This window comes from Cavia porcellus, unplaced genomic scaffold (genome assembly GCF_034190915.1).
Source record: "Cavia porcellus strain 051 isolate PalLab524CR breed Dunkin Hartley unplaced genomic scaffold, mCavPor4.1 scaffold_6, whole genome shotgun sequence".
Taxonomy (NCBI): Eukaryota; Metazoa; Chordata; class Mammalia; order Rodentia; family Caviidae; genus Cavia; species Cavia porcellus.
Window position 1 is genome coordinate 83,306,595 of NW_026947489.1, and position 22,580 is coordinate 83,329,174.

Sequence of the window (22,580 nt, forward strand, 5' to 3'; positions counted from 1 at the left end):
GTTCCAGAGCTGCAGGAGTTGCCAGGGAGATGTGCTGGGTGCTACCTTAGTGCATGGTTTTGGGTGCAGGTAACAGAGTGACCCACAGCTGGATGGTACAGACAGGGCCTAGACGTGTGGGAGGCCTCCAGTGTAGCCTGAGTAGCTGGTTACCTTCTAGCACTGGTCAATGAAGGAAAACAAGGACCTCAGGCTAGCAACACCACCTTCCTGCAACACCCCATTTCTCATCCACGGTCCATAGGACTTTAAAACACATGTGGGCCCCAGCAGAGGCCTTTCCAAGGAGCTTAGCACAATGCCCAAATTCTCTGGAGGGAAAAGCAGATACAGAGAATTCCAGGTGCGCGTGGAAGTCTTGCTGTGGTTAGGTAAAAGATCCCTGCAGGAGCTGCTCTGGAATAACAATTAGAGTGTCAGGAGAGAAGACCCCTATGAGTTTAGTGTATACATACTGATTTGGTTCATCAACCAAAGTCACACCTAGGCTCAAACCTTAACTCCGCTGCTGGCTGGCTTGCTCTGTGTTAGTACCAGTTCCTGAACCTCTCGGTTTCTTCATATGCAAAATGGGAACAAGATCAGGATGAAGGTGAAGTATAAGCAAGTACTCAGCCTAGCACCCGTGCATGGGGAGAGTTTTCTCATCAGTCGGCTATCATCTGTCATCTTTGTTAAAAACAATACCACCCCAGACATAAGGCAGGTGTAGAGCCTTTCCTTATCCCTTTTCAGTACCAAGGAGGCAGGAGGAAAGAGGTTTTTGATACTTCCCAAGCAAACGTGCACACGGTGACTACTTGCTGAGAAAGGACAGCCGGAAGGTAGGATGCGAGGGCCCAGTTTCACTACAGCGGCACTACACTGGCAGCAGACGCCGGCGGCTCTTACTGATTATGCTGTTCCTTGTACTTGATGGAGGGTGACTTTGCAAGCAACAAGACTCTCTAGTAATGCTCCGTAAAACTATAAATTTACTTTGAGAGCACCAAGTCTAATTACCTCGCCAAGACTCTCTGCATTTTTAAGAACTGCTTTTCCCCCCTCCTTAAACTCTTGATCATAAGGACTCTTGTTAGCAATACTCCGCATCGTTCTTGTTTCGCCTGTTGCCATGGCAACAAAGCAGTGTTTACCAGCCCTTCCAAGCTGGTACATCTTTATTAGCACCCGATCCCATGAGGAGCAGGAAGCAGTGCAGAGGTTTAAAGAGCATTAATCCCCTTAAGCTTTGCAAACCTCTCTAGTTAGGGAGCCCAGAATAGGAGGGGGGAGAGAATTGAGGTCTCTGCCATTTGCAGGGCCCTCCTAGAATCGTTAAGCCTACATGAAGCACTGGACAGAAAAAAAAAAAAAAACTTATCTCTCCAGAGCTTCACTTTAAATTTCTTCTCCCCTTGAAAAAGGCAAACTTGTGGGCTGCCTCTACTTCACAGGAAAAGTTGGCAATCCATCCATCACAGAAGGGTTGCTCCCTCTCTCCTCGCTGCCTCTCTGACCACACTGCTCTCTCGAGATAAACAGGACTTTCAAACTCTGTTATCTCTTGGCCAGGAGGAGGGGCAGTCACAAAGGCCCACTGGCTGGTCTGCCCCTATCCCTTCCTCTCTGCGCCTCTGTGAGGAGAACCAACAGATGATTCAGAGGCAAGATAGATTTCCAGTGTATTAAAAAAAATCCAGTTCCACAAAGCAGCTCGAAAAAATGCCCATCTTAGCCTCTGCCTGCCTTTGGGCAGAAGTACCCAGGCAGAAGTGAGAAGCAGAGTTGGCGGAAAGAAAGAGTAGAATTGCATTATTCAAAAGCAGGTCAATGTCCCACTCCCCTGCCTACCAAATAAACATCTCTTTTCATCTCTCACTACCACCCAGGGAGGAGGGAGGTCCAGGAAGACCTGTGGCTGAAATTTTGAAAAATTATACTAGTGAAAGATGATACACTAACCTCATCCAAACAGCTTTCAAATGGGCAATTTTGAGCTGGCTGAGCCTTGGCATCCTCCATCAGTGCTTCTGACTGAGTCCAGTTCAGTCAGAGCTGCTCAACAGAAGATAGGAGCCACTGAGAGCTTGGCCTTGTGCATGGATGTGGTGGCTGTGTGTGAGTGTGTGTGCGCGCGCGCACGCACATACACATGCAGGTGCTCGTGTCTTGGACTGGCCAGCAGAACAGACAACAAAAGACCTCATTCCAACTAGATGATTTCTGATCCCTCTTTTTCATTATCCCAGGTGTCTCCCATAGTTTTCACTAGTGTTTGAAATTCTTAACACACAAAACATTCTTAAGTCAATGAGATCCCTTTTCTGCTTTTCTTTGGGGAGAAAGTTCAAAGTCCAGTATCAGCCTCTCAAATGTAAGATTTCCTGGCCTCAAATTTGGGGACAGTTTAGTTTTTCCATGATACAAATTCTAGGTAGTCCAGGGTCATGTGATTATTGAATTATTTATATGTGTACCTACCTGTTTTCTGAAAATACTTCATAACCAATCTCACAAAATCACCCATGTCAGGGCTCAGGAGAGCAGGGTAAGGCTCAGAGCCAGAGACTGAAAGTTAGCAACGTTTCTAATTTCTCTACAAATCTGGGGAAACCTGGAAGACCATCTCTAACCTACTGACCTGTTGCTGCCCAACAGGGCCTGAAACAGACTTTCAGAGAGCCCATCAGCCAAGACCTTCAGAAGGAGGCAAGATCTGGCTGTGGACACCTGCTGCCTGGCCCTTTCACTTCAGGCCCAGGCTAGAGAACAAGCACCCTTAGACAGAAGAGCCAGGGTTTAGGTGCTGTGGGGGCAGTGAGATGGGAGTCCAGCTGGGGGTGCTGGCTGGCCTCCATGCTCAGAGACATAAGCAGGCAGAAAGCCAGGCTCTGTTCCCAGGACCTCACGGAAAGGGAGTTAGGAATTACAGACCAGTGAACATGACCCTGAACTTAATTAAATGCCGCCACTCTCCTGCGTTGGGTGGTTTACCCTGTGGTAAAGCAGTAAAAACCTCAGGGACCAGCTGGTTGGAGAGGCCAGTGAGGAAGCAGGGAGAGGGTGCCCTGAGGCTGGGGCGGTTCTGGGCAGAGACTTGTGGAATGAACCCCGGGTCCTCTAAGTCCAGGGCACTCTCCCTTATGGCCTAGTAATGCTCTAAAGCCTCTGGGCAGGAGAAGCCACCCCTTCTGGAAGCACAAGGGCCTGAGAGAAGTCAGTCTGCAGCGCTGGTTTGGCGACAGAAGCCTGGGGTGGAGCACAGCTCTTGCCTGACCAGTTCTTTCCACAGGAGCACTCAGCACACAAACTTGCCGCTAGCAGGCCTGTGCCCCACTCCCACCCCGCCCCCCGGGTGGGCACCCCACGGTTTCCAGCCTTTGCAGATATGGGCCCTTTAAATCCTTCCCTGTCCCTTTTTGGAGCCCAGAGAAAGGACCTGAAGCAAGTGGGTGACTGGAAGTCCTGTTATTAATCTTAGCACGTGTACCACAGGCTCCACACTCAACAGTGGGGAGGGAGGCAGTGTGGGAAAACTGGGTGAACTGGGGACCTACAGACACCCTGATGCCTCTCACATCTGGTTTCTAAGCTTGGCTTTTCACCACTTCCAACCCGATCACCACCATGTCCCAGGTTGCAGCCTTCTCCACCCATTCCGTTCCCTCTTGGCAGCCAGAGAGTCTGAGGAGGCCTGGTTCTGATCAGCAAACCAGAGAAGAGTCCAGCAGGGTAGTGGGCAGAAGTGAACCCGTGTCCTTGGACTCGGCCCCGGGAAGGAACCTTCCCTAGTCTGAGAGAGAACAGGCTGTTTTTTGCCCCCTCCCCTTTTACCTACAGGCACTGCAATAGGGGTGCCCCCCGCCCCTTCCCAGTTCAGGGCCTTGCCCAGGAAACTCCAGAGATGCAGGCTATTATGTGAGTTCCAGGTCACTTGGAACAAGGCAACAAAAATCTTTTCAAAAAAATCACCAGGAGAAGTGGGGCATTATTCACCACATTCATGTGAATAATAACTGTTCTTTCTTTTTAATCAGCACAACAAACACATTTTAATTCTATCTTCCAAGGTCACCCCTGCTCCTCTTTAATTTCTATTTTTTAGTTTTAATAGAAAAAATGACTCTTGAGAAGTTCTGTAAGGTGAAGCCGGGTGGAAGATTCGAGACCAAGTGCCCTGACTGAGGCCGGAGATAGAGGGACACACAGGTACCCTTGTGTGTGCCCATCTTGCACACTGTCTATCCCTCTCTGAGCTTTCCTAGGAGGAAGGAAACCGTCCTGAGTCTCCTCTGCTTTCTGAGCTGAGAATTCCCATTTCCCAGCCAACCTTCAAATCTATAAGCCAAAGAGGGGATGAAACAGAAAGAAAAGAGTTAATTGGGATTTCTCTGCAACTTCTGATTCTGTCCCCAAAATTACTTCTGGAAAAGAAAAGGTAAAAAGACACACACACACACACACACACACACACACACTTAGAGAAAAAAGACATCATGTTCTTTCCCTATGACCCAAAAAAACCCAAACCTTGCTATTTTAAACAATGAAAAGCACAGTGTGCAAGGAGCAGCTGGCAGCCAGCTGAAGCCAGCATTATTTACCCCAGGTCTCCTCCGCTAACTCAACCTTTACTTCTTAAGCATTTTGCAACAAAGAAGAAAAGGCCCAGAGGGGAGTGTGTCAAGGACACCTGCTCTCCTGATGCTCCTGAAGGTCGCTGGGACGCAGTCCTCCCCGGCTGCCGCACCAAGGCCTTGCCAACCACTGCTTCCTGCTGCCAACCAGACACCCAGTCCTGCTCCCACACATCCTGGAAGTCCCTCCCCACCCACCCTGCAGCGCTCAGGAAGGCATCAGTCTGCAGCACTACCTTCTGGCCTTGGGAGATTTCTCCTAATTGGCTCAGGAAAGCAGCATTCACAGAGGATGGAGGCAGAGGCGGCAGGGTGAGGGTGGGGGTGGAGGACGGTGTCAGGGGTCACTTCCTCTCCTTAAGGGTGAAGGCCAGAACAGAGGTCACACTGGGCCCAGCACCCACAGTCTCCAAATGCTCCATACCAGTCCCAAGGTCCTCAGCTGAGCACTTTGAAAACAAGGGTAGCCCCACTAGGGGCCCATCTCAGCCTCTGGCGAACTGTTTCTACTCAGCAGAGTCCTGGCCATCTGCTAACCTCTAGGCAAATGCTGATGCCTTGCTCCTGAGACAAAGGCAGACGTTCTCCTGGGTGACAAGGACTCCTATCCAATAGTCCTGGGTGAAAATTCAGTCTCCACCTCACACTGTTGCGTGCCCTCACGCATGTTCTTACCTTCTCTAAGTATCAATCACTCATCAAGTAAATGACATGGCTGCCCTGTAAACATTACATTCTAGAATGCACAAAAAGCTCAGTAGTGCCTAGCAAAGATTGTGATCATCATCCATACAGTGGTTCAATTACATGCAAAATTCATCCAGTCCTTAATTTTCAAAGACAGATGGTAGCTCAGGGGAAAGGTGAAGGTACAAAACACGACAGAGATGGAGGGGAGCTAAGTTGCTGTCACCGTGGGCCTAGAGTGAGGAGGAACTACCAGAAAGGGAGGGAAAGCAGGACCCCTCCTCTATACACACAGCCAAGGCTTTAATTGCCAGATGGCAGCCCTGGGCAGGCACTAGGCAGTGAAACCTATTTGTTGCAAAAGGGGGGTGAACTTGTTTTCTCAGCCCATAAACACCTCCAGGGTCTAGAGGAGGCATGGATAACAGGCCATCTTAGATGGAGCAATTCACAGTTAGGCACCTAAGACATGCTTTTAACAACTCTTTCTTTGGGAAAGTCAAAAGTTTAGGGTTGGTGCGTGGGCAGCCACTTCTAGGTCTGGAGAAAATAATTACTGTGAGGTTCAGTGACAGTTTCTGTGGGAGATGTGTGTGTGTGTGTGTGTGTGTGTGTGTGTGTGTGTGTGTTTATAGCAACGAGGTAAGAAAGATCAAGTGAACACAGGAACTGCTGAGTGCTTATGAGCTGCTCATTAAATGCACTTCTTGGGGTGATTCTGGACGAGTCCTTGAAGAGAAAGAATGACCATCTGACCAGGAAACCTGAGGCCTCTGCTCCCTGCTGGAGTTGTAGAGCACATCCTTCCTCCCTGCCCCCCCCCCCAACTTCCTCAGCCCCAGTGTTTACAGCTCACTACACCACAAATCTTTATTTCCCGTCACCCACTGGCCCAAGCTGTCCCCACTCCCTGTTTCTCCCAGACAAGTTAATAAGACGGAAGGCTCCCCAGAGGCCCGGAGCCGGCGAACATTATCACTTGGAAGCTAGGCAGAAATCCTGACACATCGGAAATGACTTCAAGCCTATTAATTACCCTTTCTTCTTTGGCAGATCTTTTGAAAGAAAGCTTGACAAATTGAAAGGAAGGTTAGTGCTGCCTCTCTGCCCCAATTAAGCCCCCACTCCCACCTCAATATCACAAATCTGATTTGGTTTTTTTTTTGATGATGATGATGATCTGTACAGTCAGAGACCCAAAGGCTGTGCCCCTCTTTTTTGTAGGCTGTCTTTGAAATCTGAGAGAGCCAGGGGACGGAAAGAAGTCGGGTGTGGCCAGGGCTCTGGGCCAGGATCTGTCTTCCAAGGACCCTCATAGAGATCTGAGACACCCATGCAATGCTCGGGGCTGCTGTTAGAGGACTGCATCTTTGGGCCCACTCTTCCCCCTTGGGGGGTGGATGCAGTGATGCTTCGATTCCTAGAGGCAGCATTTTTCATGAAACCTTTGGGTGAATCACAACAGAGAAGCTCTGGGGACCAGTCAACCCTTTGTCCAAGTCTCACTGTCTTCTACACTAACAGTACTGCACTGTTTTTCCTCCTTAGAGAGATTTATGCAAAGATGGCTGGGTATGTGCACTTCTATATTCCTCGTGTTGAATATCACCAAATGAATATCATCAAGTGGATTCCAATGAGATTTACACACAGAACTGACTTTCTTAAAATCTCTCCCTTCCACCATAGTCCTCAGCCCCACAACCTAGACTTAGATCTAGTTTCACCTCCACCTCATGACCTATGTCCAATCAAATGTCCTGTGTCACCCCCAAGTGTGTAACCCAAGTCCCACTGCCTCTTCCACCTCCACAGTCCACCTCTACTTTCAAGGCCCTCTGCATCACGGATGTCTATGGCTTCCCAGTGCTCACCCTGCCCTCCTTCCTCAGTTTGGGGGCCTCTTGAGAGCACTGCCATACGCCTGGCCAGGCACACCAACCTTCATGTTCTGGCCCCTGGCTACTTCTCAGCTCAGCTTCCTCCTTCTCCCCGCCAGACCCTGGAATCCCAGGTGTCCTACAATGACCAATCTCTCCCTGTAAGCTCCTCCCTACCGGTGAAACTGCCTCCCATCCCGCAGTTATCCACCTCCAGCTCCCAACTCCAGCATCCATTCCTCCCCCAAGCACCTACCTAAATTAAGTAGGCTCCAGACCTTGACAACATTTCCCTATTTTATCTCCCTACTGGGATCCACAGTCCTTCCTTCCAAAGAAAAGCAAAGTGCCTGGAGCAGAGAGTGGGCCCAGCAAGCACAGGGTGCAGCCCTATGGTTATGTGGGCAGGGATGTAATTCTCCTGTAGATTCAGGCTGCATCCTGAGCAGCCTGAAGAAGCCCAAGAGGAGCCTTGGAAGGGTCAGTGCACCCAGCTCACTCCTGGAAATACCAGTGACTTCAGGCTGGAACCCACCCATTGCCTAGCTGGCCTGACAACTTGGGAGAGGTCTTTATCGCTTTCATCACACAGCCTTCCAAGGGCATTCTGGATTTGAATTCCCATGCCTGGCTCTGATAAAGGCAAGGCCACCAAGCAGAGCCCTATTTTTTTTTTTTTTTTGGTGCATTTCCATCAGATCCCATTTTAAACTCAAAATCTTTATGCCATTACCAAGGAAATCATCATTAAATCATTTGTTCATTTTTATTAGCATCCCAATAATTAAAGAGAATCATATTTCAGAAATCTTCAGCTGCACTTATCAAAATCCACCCTCCAACCAATCAATTAGTATTACAATAACCACGCTCCCTTGTTGCTGCCGCTATTAGCATTTTGATTGAATGCCTGTTGAAAAGTGACTGGTAACAGAAGATTGTGTTCAGAAAGTAATGTTTCTTTCTTCGTTACCACCGAACCTTGTCTGGTTGTCTCCAGTCTCTACTCAAAAGAGACAAGACAGTTTCCAAAAGCAGTTATTTTGGTGGTGGATTATATTTTCAGGAGGTGCCTGATAAATTGGGCATAATCGCTCCAGGATCGCTGGTTACACACAGGGGCCTCCCCCAGGCTGGGGCCTCAGCACCCAGCAGCTGCACCCCAGCTGTCGAGCCCTGACGGGATGATGAGTGTCCCTGTGGCTGCCTCACTCTCCCCCCTCCAATAATCTAGGACCATAAATACCAGGTCGTCACAAACGGCGCTTCAGGCGACTCAGATATAATGACGCCTTTGCCAGATCCAATGGTGGCCACTGTTATTCCCACGGAAGATCATCATCATTACATACCCCCTTCTCTGCCAGGCACTTGGGAAACCTGTTATTCCAACATTCAAACTTAAGTTCTCCAGTCTTCATAATAATAATAAAAGCAGCAGTCAGTACTGAGATGGGTTAACAAGCGCCATTATGGGAAGAATGGCTGTCTTCACCAAGTCACAGGAATTAAAGACAGGAATTCATTAAATCAGGGTATTAGAATTTAAAGCCTGTTCCTTCAGACAGCTCTATTTACTGCCACCACCTCCACCCCCGCCCCAATCACTGATGCCTTTTCTGGGTAAATGGAGATCTCCAGACATATAGTACAGCCAAACCAACACAAAAAGTTTCCACCTTCCTCTGTCTAGCAAGTCAGCCACCATAGCTCAAGGAACTAAATTAGGAGATTCTGTTTTGACTTGTCTGGAGCAAAACAGAGTAGGGTCCCGGAGATGGGATGTCCAGAGTTGCAAAGGGCATGTGCTCCAATCTATAAATACGGTAGCTGTCTAACCATAAGTATTGTAGCTGCCTACATGCTATCCATCTGTCCATCCTTCTATGCATCCATACATCCTCCCACCCACTTCCAATCCATGGCAAACCATATTCATGAACTTCATCTCCCCGAAGATGACCTTGGCCCAACAACCCTCTCATGGTTCCACACCCTCCCTGCCTGCCCCTGGCTGATTTATTAATGTGAAAGGCCTGACAAGGCTATATTAATGCTCCATTGTTTTTTTTTTTTTTCCTTTTAAAAAGGCTTCCAGAATTTGGGGGAGGGAGGTAGGTGCTATCCACTTCGTGTAAAATCTTTCTCTAAACTCAAGTCTCCTTTTTCTCCTCCCCAGCTCTTGTTTCTCCCCTTGGCCGCCAGCCAAGATTTTATAATAGTGTCAGGTAGCAATTTCATTTTTAAAATGCTCTTATCAACGATTTAAGGTAAAAGATAAGAACAGCACAGTAAATCATCATAAAGGAGTGCAGTGTGAGGCATGGTATTTTACAAATCAAAATAGTTAACAAGATGAAAAGGCAAGGACAGGGAAACAAAGTGAGCTTAAGTCTGGGCTGAAAGGGGGAGGGTAGAGGCCAAGTTAAATAGAAAGATCATCCTTCAGATTTCCAAGCTCCCTTTGGTAATGGTCTTGGCATATTTGCTAAGAATTGCATGCACAGCCCAATTTCCGTTTTCAAATAGGACGCTTTAAGAAGGCATATATATTGTCAAACCATTACACATACTTAACTGGGGGTTTCATTGAAGTCATCTGACCCGCAAGCATGTGTTGTTAATATCACTGCTTTATTATTTATCAAATCAATTTCTTCATGGAATGACTAATAACACAACCACAGCTGCTCTCCTCTCCCTTTCCCAGCTGCTACTGCCCTGGCAGCAAGATCTGCTAGGCTACCTGTGGTGTCTTACCCCCACACTTTGCTAAAGAACCTTATAAAAGAAAGCAAAGGGGAGGTGAACAAAGGAGGTGCCATTTATGATCAAACCGCTTTGTAGAAGTCACTTACACTACTTTGGAAGACTTAACAATACTATTAATGACCAGGCTGGGGCACTGGTATTTATTATTCCAGGGGATTTTAAATAGTCTCCAAATCAGGGAACCACAAACCTGAAATAAAACAGGAGCAGGAACCTATTTTCCTATTTTGACCCTTTACAATGTCTTGGATTCCAGTATACTTTTTACAACCAACCAAGGGCTACACTCAACTTAAATGCGTCCCATGTCCCTTCATCTGGACACACAATCTATGGCACATACATCCTACACAAGCATCACAGCATCACATACACACACACACACACACACACACACACACACACACACATACACATGGCTGGAATGCAAGTCAAAAGTGACAACAAAGCTTATAATACCTGAAAATAAACTCATTACTATAATGATCATTCTAACTACATACGCTCACCAATCCCTTTAGGACCTACCTGCAAATACACAATAAATAAAAACATGCAATTAGATGATTTCCTGTTTGCCAAAGAATGACTCAATTGTCCATTAAAAATTAGAGTTCTAAAAATAACATAAAAGGAAATTATTAGATATTGTGCATACACATATCTCTGTTGTAAAACAGATTAGCATTATGGCAAAACACAAAGCCTCTTTTGTAAATCATACTTTTTTTTTTTTTTAGAATAGTAGACAGAATGAGGGAGGGAGCAAATTAAACCATAATTTTCAGACTGTGTTTTCTTATTGTCACTCAGAAAAATTGCCAGGTGTTTCCAGCATAGTTTATTCATAAATATACTAGCTGAATCAGGAAATTTCTTTCCAGAGCAAATGAATCAATTTAATTAAAAGACTTCAGATGCCAAGACCAGGGATTTTGGAAATGAGAAGGAAGTTGAAATCTCAATCTGTAGCCAGATACTTTTCCAGAGCAAAATACATAAACATGCTCAACCATGGACAGAGCCCTGGCTACCGCATACCAGGTACCAGGGCTACAACCAGGCACCACGGTGAGAGGTATGATGGGTTTAAAAAAAATCAAACCAATATTGTTGGTCTTTCTTCCAAATTGGCTATAAGAGGCCACTACAAAGATGCCAATGCCATTTTTTTCTCTTGAGCAAGCAAACAAGAATTGTTATTGGTTTCCTGGGTTCCTCAGGTCACATGGAGAGGAGGTCTGGCCTTGACCCCACAGCCCAGACACGGATAGTCACTGGCTCTGATTTGGTGGGTTTTACAGCTGGAAGGGTCCTTGCTGATCTTGTGACCCAGGCAGAGGTCCCCAGTCTTAACACTCATTGGCAGTAGTTTGGGGAATGTTAAAAACAATCAATGCAAAGGCTCAGTACGGTTTTAAAAACTCCCTGGGTAATTATAATGTGCAACCAGGGTTAAAAATCACCACCTCCGTTCCAAACCTCTCACTAACAGCTATCATTCATCATGTAGTGCATCTAACGCTAGGCCAAGGTGCCAATCAGGCCTTGCTAAGCAACCCTGTCTTTATATGAGGAAATCAAAACCGGCCACAAAAGTTGTTGAGCAGTTCTGTAGGTCACACGTGAAATCTCGATTCCAAGTAGAGGAGCTCTGCTGTATTGTCCCACAGCCTTGGTGGCCTTCTGCTAAGCAGCTATTTCTGACGGGCTGCCTGGATCCGCTGAGGTTCCTACTCACTGAATATGCAGCAGCTGGGTGGGAGGGAGCTCTGCGCTGGTAAGAGACACAAAACAGGGGGCCACTGTTGCTTCTATGTCTATTCTGAGCTCAGAATGGATGATGTCACCTCCAGCGGCAGTGGAAAGCAGAGTCATGCATCATCCACGAATCGGCCCAGCCCTCGGAGATAATAAATCGGATGTCAGCATTGCACACGTACTCTGCAGAGCCCATGCAGAGGCAACTGCCTTGCTGAGGGTGCTGGGGTACAGAAACTAATGGTGGACACGTTCAGGGGGAAGGAAGCCCTCTCAGTTATTTCCTGGTATCAGGACAGCTGGTAAGTTGGGCAACAAATTTCAAATTTGTAGGGAGTGCTCAGAGACACGCAACTTTGATCCCTTTAAAATCATGGAAGTTACTTTTATGCACTGCTGGGTTTGCCAACCACACCTGAGGATTAGCAGAAGCACACCCACATGTGTGTTATAATTACTCGTTACTGCTGTGCCCGCCGGCGCCTTACAACCACAGGCCCGGTGATGCCACCACTGTGACCCTCCATTGCATTAGTGTCACTTAAAACTTGCTCCAGGAGTGAATTTGGCAGATGTTCCTGCCTGCAAGGATTTCTGGGACAATATAAAGAAATCAAGAAGTCTGTGTGGCAGCCTTTGAAGTTCACTGTTGTCTTGCTGGATTTTCTTATATTTTTTTTTAACCAAGGTAGAAATACAGGTAGGTATGTAAGGATGCCAGCTGTACGCCGTCACACACAGGAGTTCTCCTAATTTCCTTTTTCCTCCTCTTCCTTCTGCTCTTCCTGTTTTAAACTGAATTAAGAAGCACTGCTTGGTAAGGAAGGTTTGTACGGTCAGAGTTGGGAATTCTGACACCTCCTGTCTTTGGCTTCCAAAGAACTGACCGAACCTTAAAGGTCACTAAATTAAACATTATACCTCATAGTTCAAGTGTTTTTCTTCATCAAAACGTATCTTTAACATCCTGAAGTCCACGTCAGGGTCTTCAGCTAATTAGACTTAGACAAGGCACAAACTGTGTCAGGATTTCAGGCTCTGTCCTCAATTACATAAAAGGTCTTTTCTCAGTGGTCATTGTACATAATCTTGCTGAGGAGACTAGGGAGAGGAACGCACAGAGGGAGAAGGCACTGCAGACCAGGGGCGAGCAAGGGGACACATCAGACAGAAAGCTCTGCTTTCAGTATTATTTTCCTAGGGCTGCACAGAATGGGGGCTGACAGTTATTCTGTCCCAGTTCTAGAAGTCTGAAATCAAGATGTTGGCAGGGCTGCACTGTCTGTTCCATGTATTTCTCAGCTTTTGGTGTGGCCAGTGGTGCTGTCACTCCAACCTCTGTCTTCAAGGTCACAAGGCCTTCTTGTTGGCATCTCTCTTCATATGTTCCTTCTTAGTGATAGCAGTCATCCGGAGTGAACCTACTCAGGAAGACCTCATCTTAACTTGATTCCATCTCCAAAGACCCTATTTCCAAATCAGAAAGTCCCAGAGTTCAACTTCAACTTATCTTTTTGGAGGACTCAATTCAACCCATTCTTCCCCTGTAGGAAACGGCAGCTTCTGCCAATAGCTGAGTGTTAACATTCCCTGTGGTCAGCAGCCCTTGGCCTCCATTCCCCAAGTCAAGTCAGCCACAGTACGCTCATTAGTAGTAAAATAACAATAGTTAATGGTGGGCTAATAAAAAAGTTAATCTTTATATGTAGTCTCCTAAGCTATATAGCTTCATATATATTATCTAAATTGAATCTCATGAGCGTATGAGTTAATAATAACCCTATTGTATAGATGAGAAAACTGAGGATCAGAGAAGGTTAATAGCTTTCCCAAACTCATACTGATAAGTACAATTTGAACCGAGCAGAGTGACTCTAGCCTAAGCTCCTACTCCTTCACCACCCAGTCAGGATACTTCCCGAGCTTAGCGGGCACCAAACTGTTATTTAAGCTATAAACAATGAGGACATGGAGGGATCTATATTTGCCATCCTGTGTAAAGTCCCTTTAGGTTTACTAATCGTCACTTGGCATAAGAAAATGCTCTTAACTTTTCCCCTTTAATTTCAAAGAACTTTGAATTCCCAGGTCTTGGAGGAACTGGAGCAAATAGGTTTCTTTTTATACAAGGGCCAGTCTGAGTATTCTAATAATAGCACACTGTCTGGGGAGAGGCGACTCCAAGGCAAAGATTCTCATCTGCACATGATCATGTCCCTGTTGGTTTGGGAGGACCCATCTTTTGCTCAACAAAGCACGACCCACATGATATGCACATCCCATAGTTACAGCCAACTTTAACAACTACACGTGTAAGCCTATGTCAGGCACAAGGTACAAGTGACGGCAGTTACTGTGCAAGGGTGCTGGGATGGGCATATTTTCTTTTGCAGATTGTCTTTCATGTTGACACATCACTATAGTGACAGTTCAAACTGGAATGAGTTTTAAAAGCGTATGTTAAAACAATGTTTGAAAAGCATATGCTAAAAAATGTTTAAACAGGTAACAAACACAGAAGGTACAAAAATTTAAAGGGCAAACAAGAGTACAATAGAAGTTTCCTTCTGTCTCTGTATCTCTGGTCATTCAGTCCTCTTTCCTAGAAGCACACAACTTTTCACGTGGGAACATCTGCACCCATGAGTAGACGTCCACGTGTGTAAAACATTTTGAGTGTTTCTTAAATCTAAGAGACTATGCTAAGCCTTTTACACTCATTAAACGATGTAAGCCTCAGGCTACCCTAGGGTCATTTTGGTATTTGACAGATAAGGGATCCAGTCACAGAGAGGTTAAGTAACTTGCCCAAGGTCACACAGCTATTAAGTTACACAGATTAGTTTCCAACTGCCTGGTTCTTGCTCTTGAGCTCCAGGTCACTATGCCATTCTGTTTGTTTCCATTTATGGGTAGCCTTTCAGAAATACGCTAGACATATATAGCCTATGTGTTACATGCAAAAGGGAAGGGAAAAATATTCACAAAGAACTTCTATTTTTAAAGACTAGAGCCCCCAAATCCAAACACAGATTTTAGTTTGCATGCCTAAAGATAGGAAACTAACTGCCTCATGAGAGGAGAGGAGAGGAGAGGAGAGGAGAGGAGAGGAGAGGAGAGGAGAGGAGAGGAGAGGAAGAGCAGGGCAATGGCACCCTCCCCCTGCTGAGGCAGTCTGCAAGCCGAGCCCCCAACTGTTCCAGAGCGGGAGCATGACCTACATAGGCGAGCAGAGCAAGGCTCACAGGTTCAGGCACCTGCCTAAGCTCACATCCACAAGGAAGCTGGAGTCTGCAACCCATGGGGCCAACTGTAGGGCTTAGGTCTTTCCCAGCATCCTGTTCGAATAGAGATACAGATGGGCTGACGCCCACCCTCTCACGCTCAGGGCTCACACAGAAGCTCAGGCCCAGAGCTGCACAATTACCAGGGCTCCCCCAGAAACCTAGGTCCCAATAGGGAAGCAGCTGCCTGTGGCTTTGGGTGACCTCTGGCTCAGCCCTCTACAGCCCCCAAAGAGGCGCTTTTAATCAAGTCACCAATGCAAAGGCTCCCTTCTCTTCAGGCCTCCACACTCTGGCCTCCCCAAGCTCTTCAAACATGTTTTGAGAGTCAGAGCCTCGGCCTCTATGGGAACAGGACCCAACAAAAGACGCTTTGTGCCTCTCTACAAAAAACCATTTCTGGGTCAATGAAGTTGCTGACCCCAGGCCCATTGCCTTTCTGCTTCCGTGGGCCACAGCCAGGGGAAGGCAGGAAGACCTATTAGCTCACCACCCTTCTGGTGCCAGCGCTTTTATCCCAAAGGAAAGAAGTTTAAGATTTATACTGTGGCTAAAGAAAATGCGGCTCACCCAGGATGCCAACACCACCCCGCCCCTTTGCAGGCTCCCCCCGGCCCCAGCCCTGTTGCTAGGGAGTTGAGGGCTTTGTATTACTCTGTGTCTACAGAGAAAAACAGGTGAACAGAAACCAAGTGACTGTGTTGATTAATATCTCAAGAGACAGCGCCGGAATGGGCACTTCCGGAATTGAGTTAATGCAGGGGGGGAAAAAATTAAAGCCCACTCCTGGCTTTCCTGTCAGAAATAAAATTAAGGTCTTGGATCGATGCTGCCAGGGCTGGGCATCTACAGGAATCTCTAATGGCCTCTTCTACATGTTTTCGAATTTGCATTCCCCTTCAACCCTGCCCTTTTAATTGGTTATTTGCGAGGTCATGTTTGCACCAATTTCTTGGGAAGGCTAATGTGTTTATTTAACAAGAAAATAAAATGTGCAGACAGCTCTGGGGCTAGTATCTGAGCCACAGCTCAGGGTGGGGTCTGTGGCTCGTTACCCTAGCCCTTCTTTATCTTCCCTGTTGCAAGGTTACGGGATCTGGGGTAAAATCCAGCCAGTGAGTCACAGGGCACTGTGCCCACCTGCTCACATGGCCCCAGCATTAAAACCCACCCAGCAAGAAGCCAGAACCTCGGGTTCTGAGCCACCAGTGCATAGGGAGTGGCTGTTCCTCATTCTAAGTGCACCAAGCCTGCATGGCACTCTTCCGGCAGGGCCTCTTTAAGTCTGAACACAGCAACCAATGCCCACATCACTGCTCTCCCCCACACCTTCAAGTCCTCTTTTGTCTACAGTGGATGGCAGGAGGCTCCAGCATATTGAGATTCGGCCCCATCCTGACAATTTTCTCCTGGATTCCTGGTTGGGCAATTCCTTCCTTAAGCAGCTGTCCACACTGACAGTGAGGCATTCTGGGAAGAGGACAGGATTGTCCCCTATTCTAGACCCTGTGCCTGCACTGGAAAGCCCAGGTGGTGTGTCTGGAGCTCATACCATACTATGGCCTACACTGGAAGCTTTGTGAGGACAAGCCCCTTCTTCACGCAGGTGCGGTGAGTGGTCGGCTTTCTTGTCAACTGGATTCCAATCCAGATCCAGAATTAGGATCAACATCAATAATGATCAACTATTGGCTTATGAGTTTTCAATAAATCCATTAACACATCTCAGACTTGGGCAGGATTTGATGGGTACTTAACACCATTAGCAACTAACATCAAGGTATCGGCAGATGTGACAGGTGGGAAATCACCAGTCCTAATTCTAGCAAGTCTCGCTCTGGAACCCAAAGGCGAGTCCTGTGGGTGCCAGTATCTTGTAGGGTGATGCCTTAACTGTATTGGTACAAGTGCCAAGATGCCACACTGCCCTACCATGCCTTCTATCCAACAACCCTTCTCTTGGACTTCATTGTCAAAAATCCTTCTTCCTGCAGCCCACAAAGTTACATTTACAGCTTATAAATCCCAGCCTTCTTCCCCAGGTAAATAAAATCAGAATCCTAGAATCTCATTAGGAAAAAGCCATGTATATACTGTCTTTGACATCTCACACCTACAAATGAAGCAATGCTTTAAAATTTTTTTAAATTTAATTTATGCCTTTGTGAAACTCTTTTTAAATGCCTCCCTCATCTGAGAAATAGGCACCAATAAACAAGTAATTACAGCACAATTCTTAATCATCTTTATATAGCACACATAAAAGAGTCAATCTGGACTTCAGAGGTCAATTTCAAAAGTGAGTATCTGGCAGGTATTCAAGACATTACGGGCTTTTTTTCTCTTTAGAAAAGCATTACCTTCTATCACAGTTTCAGTTACATCTTACTGGCACTATTTTAATAAATAAACTGATTATGCAAATGGTGGAGACCTTAAACTTGAGCCAACTGTTTTTGGGTCTGAGACTAAGAACGCTTCCAGGGAGAATCCAGACTCCCAGTGCCACAGCCTTGAGGGAAGTCTGCAGAAAGTTCCCCGCCTCTGGCTGGCCCTGTCCACCCTGCACCTCTCCAGCTCTGAATAAGGCACAGACAGGCTGGGAAAGGAACTCTCTGGCCAAGGGCCAGCTGTGGCTGGTACAGGGGAAGAGACCTTCGTGGTCCCGGTGGTGTCTGGAGCAGTTACTCCTTTCCAAAGCCATTAGCATTGTTCTTAATAAGTGACTGCTAACTGTTGGGAAAGTCATCCATCACACTAATCCTTATTTTTCTCTCTGTGTGTCCTGTTCCTTTGCCTCTGGTAATGTTCCACAGCAAACAGGCCTGCTGGGTAATGGCAGCCACAGGGAAGGCCGCGGCCAAAAACCAACCGACCCTCCACATGCGTTGGATGAAGCTTCAGAGACCCCCTGCTCTCTTCCCAGGGGGCTCCTGAGCAGCCAGCTCTCCCCTGAGGGACCCAGCAGTGCAGGGTTCAGGAACCTATGGCTGGGGTCGGAGAGAGGGACAGCTGAGGTAAGTTTCCCCGGAGTGATCTTCAGGCTGGGGGTAACCTTCTTCCAGCAGGAGGTGAGCATAGAATGTAGTGTAGCAACCAACCCGCTCACATTCCACTTTTGCCCATGGGGCTGAGGTTGAGGACAGTAAGGAGAGAACCAAGCTACTCCACCCTCACTCCCCAGCTCTCCATCCTCAGCCTCCTGCCAGCAAAACAGCAAATCACACAGACAGCGCCCATCCACTACTGTCCCCAGATCCTCCCCTCCAGCCACACCTTGGGATCAACACCCAGTGCTGAGTTCAAGGAAAAAGCCACAAACTTTTCCTCAAAGATCAGCCCAATATTTTCAGACCAACTCTAACACTAGAGAGCCTTTGAAATGACTCGTAAGAAAAATGGAAAGCCACTGTTCCCTCCTCTCCCCTGGGCACAAATCATATCACAGAGGGCCATGGGATGATGGGATAGGCAAGGCCAAGGAAGGTTCTGAGCTTCTACCAGTAGCTCAGAAACCTTGTCTGGCTTGGGCACTGCCATATGGCATCCCACAACTTCACATGCCTTAGTTTTTCCATCCTGAAGTGGAAGCACACTGAGGTCCAGCATGAAGGATTGATGGGGCGATGAAGCATGAGGAAGCCCTCAGGCCCGTGTCCACACAGGCTCCCCTGTGTGACTGCCTGGCACCGTGTCCACAGGTCATGTGGGCTGTTGTCATGCCCCAGCTCTGATTCAACTCCCATGTCGGTCTGGGCAGCTCCGTTCCCACAAATATGGAGTGTTCTGGGCTCGCTCAACTCTTGCTCTGGTAAATGCTTAGAAGCACTTGTTGTTTCTACCAAGATGGTTCACTGTGGCTTGGTTAGACAGTCATGAAACCAAGACACCAAAAACCAGAGTGGACACCATGACAGATGTCCAGACCCCCTTCAGGAATGAAGGACATGTTTCCTAGCCCCTCAGAGTACTGCTAGAAGATGGTCCTCAGCAGAAGGAAGCTGAGGTCACAGCCACATCACAGGTGGGCTGTATCCAAAGATGGTCATGTAGGTAGAATGTCTACTCATCTCACCCAAGGCAGAGGGAGACCCACAGGCTGGCTTCACCCGCCACCCACCCTAATCAAGAGCATCTCCTGCTAAGCTTCCTGCAGGTTAAGAGGCTTAGCTCCTCTCACAATTGCTTCCTGGGGCATCCCACCAGCAGCAACTGCTCACACCTCTTGAGTTCATTAAAAAAGTATTAAAGGAATTCATTCTCGACAGTCAGACCCATACACTGAGTCCTGGAGCTCCTCGGTCCTAGCCCCTGTGTTTTTCCAGGAGACTCCAAGATGCTCACCTAGGTCAGAGATGGGGTTCCAGGCTGTGGAAAGGAAGGAGTCGCCGCAGCAGCAGAAGGCCCATGTGAAAAGAAGGCCAGCACTCTGACACACAGGTAGGGAGATCTGGTATTTAGGGGGGCTTTCCCCACAGTGAGGTACCCACAGCCTCAGGCAGCTCAGTCTCTTGTCTCTGGATTTTCCCCTTTGGTGCAAGTGAGGTCCTTCCTGGTGCATCTGTGACAAGAGACACCAATTGCCATGCAGATGTACCTGAGGGCCATCCCTGGCCCAAGGGAGACCCTGGAGAGCAGGCACAGAGATGGCCAAGAGTAGAGCAAGAGTGGAGAGTCTGCCCTGACCTCTGGTTCCAAATGGCTAGCGTGGCCTGACTGGGTCATGAGCCTGGCCCATAGGCCACAAAAAGCCAAGTAGGCCCAGTATGCGCAATCTCCATGGAGCAGCACCTGCCTGGCTGTGAGGGAACAGGGATAGAGGTCCCAAGGCTGAGGCTGAATCAGTACCCAGCTGCCCAACGTGTGGAGTTTGATGGAGGGCCCAGCCGAACTCTGACAGCACCCATGGCTGGGAACTTTTTAAGAAGAAATCTGGGGGGGCTGGAGGTTTAGCTCAGTGGCATAAGCACCTGCCTTGCAAGCAGGCAGTCGTGAGTTCGATCCCCGGTACTGATAAAAAGGAAAAAGACAAAAAAAAAAAAAAAAAGAAGAAGAAGAAATCTGGGAACAGCCAGAGAGGCATCCCCAATCTCTGCCACCGCAGCACTTTCTTCTTGAGAAGATAATAAAGGCAGGAAGTGAGGAGGTGAAGGAAAGGCCGGGGCAAGGTGACTGAGGGAGGCTTTGATGCCCCTGTGCTCATCACCTGCTTCCAAATGCTGTGCAGACAGGGGCTGCATAATACCCGCTAAGTGCTTGGAACTCAAGGACAAATCCAGCTTTAGGACTGAGCTCCACAGAAATTTTTCCTGCGCTGTTCTGAGAAGTTGAATATGTCTGGGCCAAACTTCCCACTTACACAGAAAGAAAACTGGGGAGCAGCAAGAGAAGAGAGGCGGATGCCAGGTCCTTCTGGAAATTTCTCAGCACACTCTCTCCCTGCCTACTATTCCCTGGCCTGCCACTCAGGCTGGCTTCCTGAGTGGGTGGCTATGCGGTAGTTGCACAAGGCTCTGTTCAATGTTCTTCAGTCACCATGAAATTTTTAAATCATTGTGGATTAAGAGGCTACACCCCTCCTCTTCTTCTGGGCCCCCACATCATTTAGCTGGTTCTGCATCCACAGGCAGAAATGTATGACTCCAGGCTCTGCCAGTTCCACTCTGACCTGGCTCCCACAAGTCAGGAGGGCCAGCAAGGATGTCCCAAAGTCACTCTGCACATGCCTCATAGCATGAATCTGCATAGTCTTATTTCTGCTCCTTGTCTTCTCCTCCCCAGCATCCCCGCTTGCCTATCTCTTCCCTCCACAAACACTTGATGCTAGAGTAGTCCATCTAATTCTCCACTGTCCCATTTTGAGGATGCTGGGCATCCTTGGTAGTAGGCACCAATTACCAGGCATGTTCAGGACAGACCTGTTCTCCCATTCTGACTCCCTCTCCGTGCCTTCCTCCCTTCCACACAGCCGCCTTCTCCAAACAGGAAAGACAGACAGCGCTGGGTAACTGCTTCTAATCACAGGTGACAGCAGGAATGTAAACAACACAAGACACAGCTAAATGCAATCCAAGTGGCAAAGTAACATGGCTTGCTCACAGCTCCCTCCCTTGAGAACACTCCCCACTCTTTCTTGCCTCCCCATTTGGAAGCTCTGGTCATTAATGCCCTGTTAATAGGAACCCCAGAAACCTGGAGCTCCAGAGAACAGGAAAACACAAGGTTAAATCATAACCTCTGATCAGCTCAATTACCTCTGGGGAGGATTTTCTAGATTCCTGCAATTTTTCTGTTCAAAGCAATAATTTTAATGTGTTCTCTTGAGAGGTGGGGGCCAGTGAGTCTTCTGACAATCTGTCCAATGCTAGAGATCCTTTCCCAAGCTAAGCTCAAACACAAAACATTTTGCATGTTGTCTAAAAGGTTCTTAAACCTTCTTAAAGGTTCAGCCCAGGCTGAACAAACATTTCCTACAGCTTGCATGGCACAGAAGCAGCGCAAAGCAGACAACAAATCAGTGCAAATGTCCTCTGATCATTCTGAGGTGCCACGGGGCATTTTCAAGTCTGTAACTACACACAGTGAACAAACCTAGCACAAGGAGTTTCCTCTTCCTCTCTCTCTCTTTAGATTGAAAGTCTGTTTCTACACCACCTCCTCCAATGCAAATTGAGAACTCAATTGAGTAATTGCTATGAATAATTTCCACTAGGATCACTTAGTGCTGAGGTGAGCTGGAGACTATGAAAAACCAGGATCAGAAAGATGTATCTGAATGCGTGTGCTGAGACTAGCTAAACAGTTCAGTGATAGTTCTGTTCCGGATCTGGATTCTTTGTGCTACAGTGGCCCTGGGTTAATACAGATTTTCAGCAGATGGTTAAACACCTCTACCTACTTGCTTCTGGATTGTGCTCTGTATCTTTTGTCAGTGGGATGGAGATGGGAAGACAGGAAGGTCAGCAGAGAGCAAAGGGACAACCTTCTTACACTGGAGTCATCTTACCTCTGTGCCTGTTGGTGGTTTTATCAAACATCAGCATCGCATCTTCCACCTGTAAAATAGAGAATACAGGCTACTTCAGGAATTTCCACAAAATACATAAGACGTTAACATATGTATGTGTGTGTATACGCACACACACACACAAGTCAATCAACCACTATCTATCTCATGTATGTATTTATATGGGAAAGGGAGGTGATTTCCATTACTGGAAATAATAGCTGCTCATTAAAGAGTATTTGAAACAAAAAATGCTTATCTTTCTACCTAGTACCACTCTGGTTAATATATGGCATATTTTCCTTTAGTGTTTCTTTTAAAAGTATGTCTACTTTAATGACTTGAATCATATTGCATGTAGAATTTTTTTTCCTTTTTCTGTTTTTTAAAGTAAATACTATTACAATATTGCAAACAGTTCCCAGGTAACCGCCTGCCTAGTGTGTGGCATTTTATGGTGCCATAGCTTACTCAATGATTTCCCTTGTAATGAATATTTACATTCTTTCAAGCTATAAACAATGGAACTTTTAACAGTTTGTTATGGGCTGAACTATAACCCCCTCAAATT

General features: G+C 47.2%; 1 protein-coding gene across 20 annotated transcripts in view; it reads right to left on the reverse strand.

The window, feature by feature from the left end:
* Window positions 1–22,580, reverse strand: part of Msi2 (musashi RNA binding protein 2) — a 359,255-nt gene that overhangs the window by 105,795 nt on the left and 230,880 nt on the right. For all 20 annotated transcript variants that reach the window (XR_010048245.1, XR_010048244.1, XR_010048246.1 and 17 more), the window contains one exon: window positions 22,010–22,058. Coding sequence is in view for 17 of the 20 variants with exons in the window: in XM_063251261.1 (XP_063107331.1) it covers window positions 22,010–22,058 (49 nt within the window). In the remaining 3 variants the exon portion in view is untranslated. The remainder of the gene's footprint in view (window positions 1–22,009; window positions 22,059–22,580) is intronic.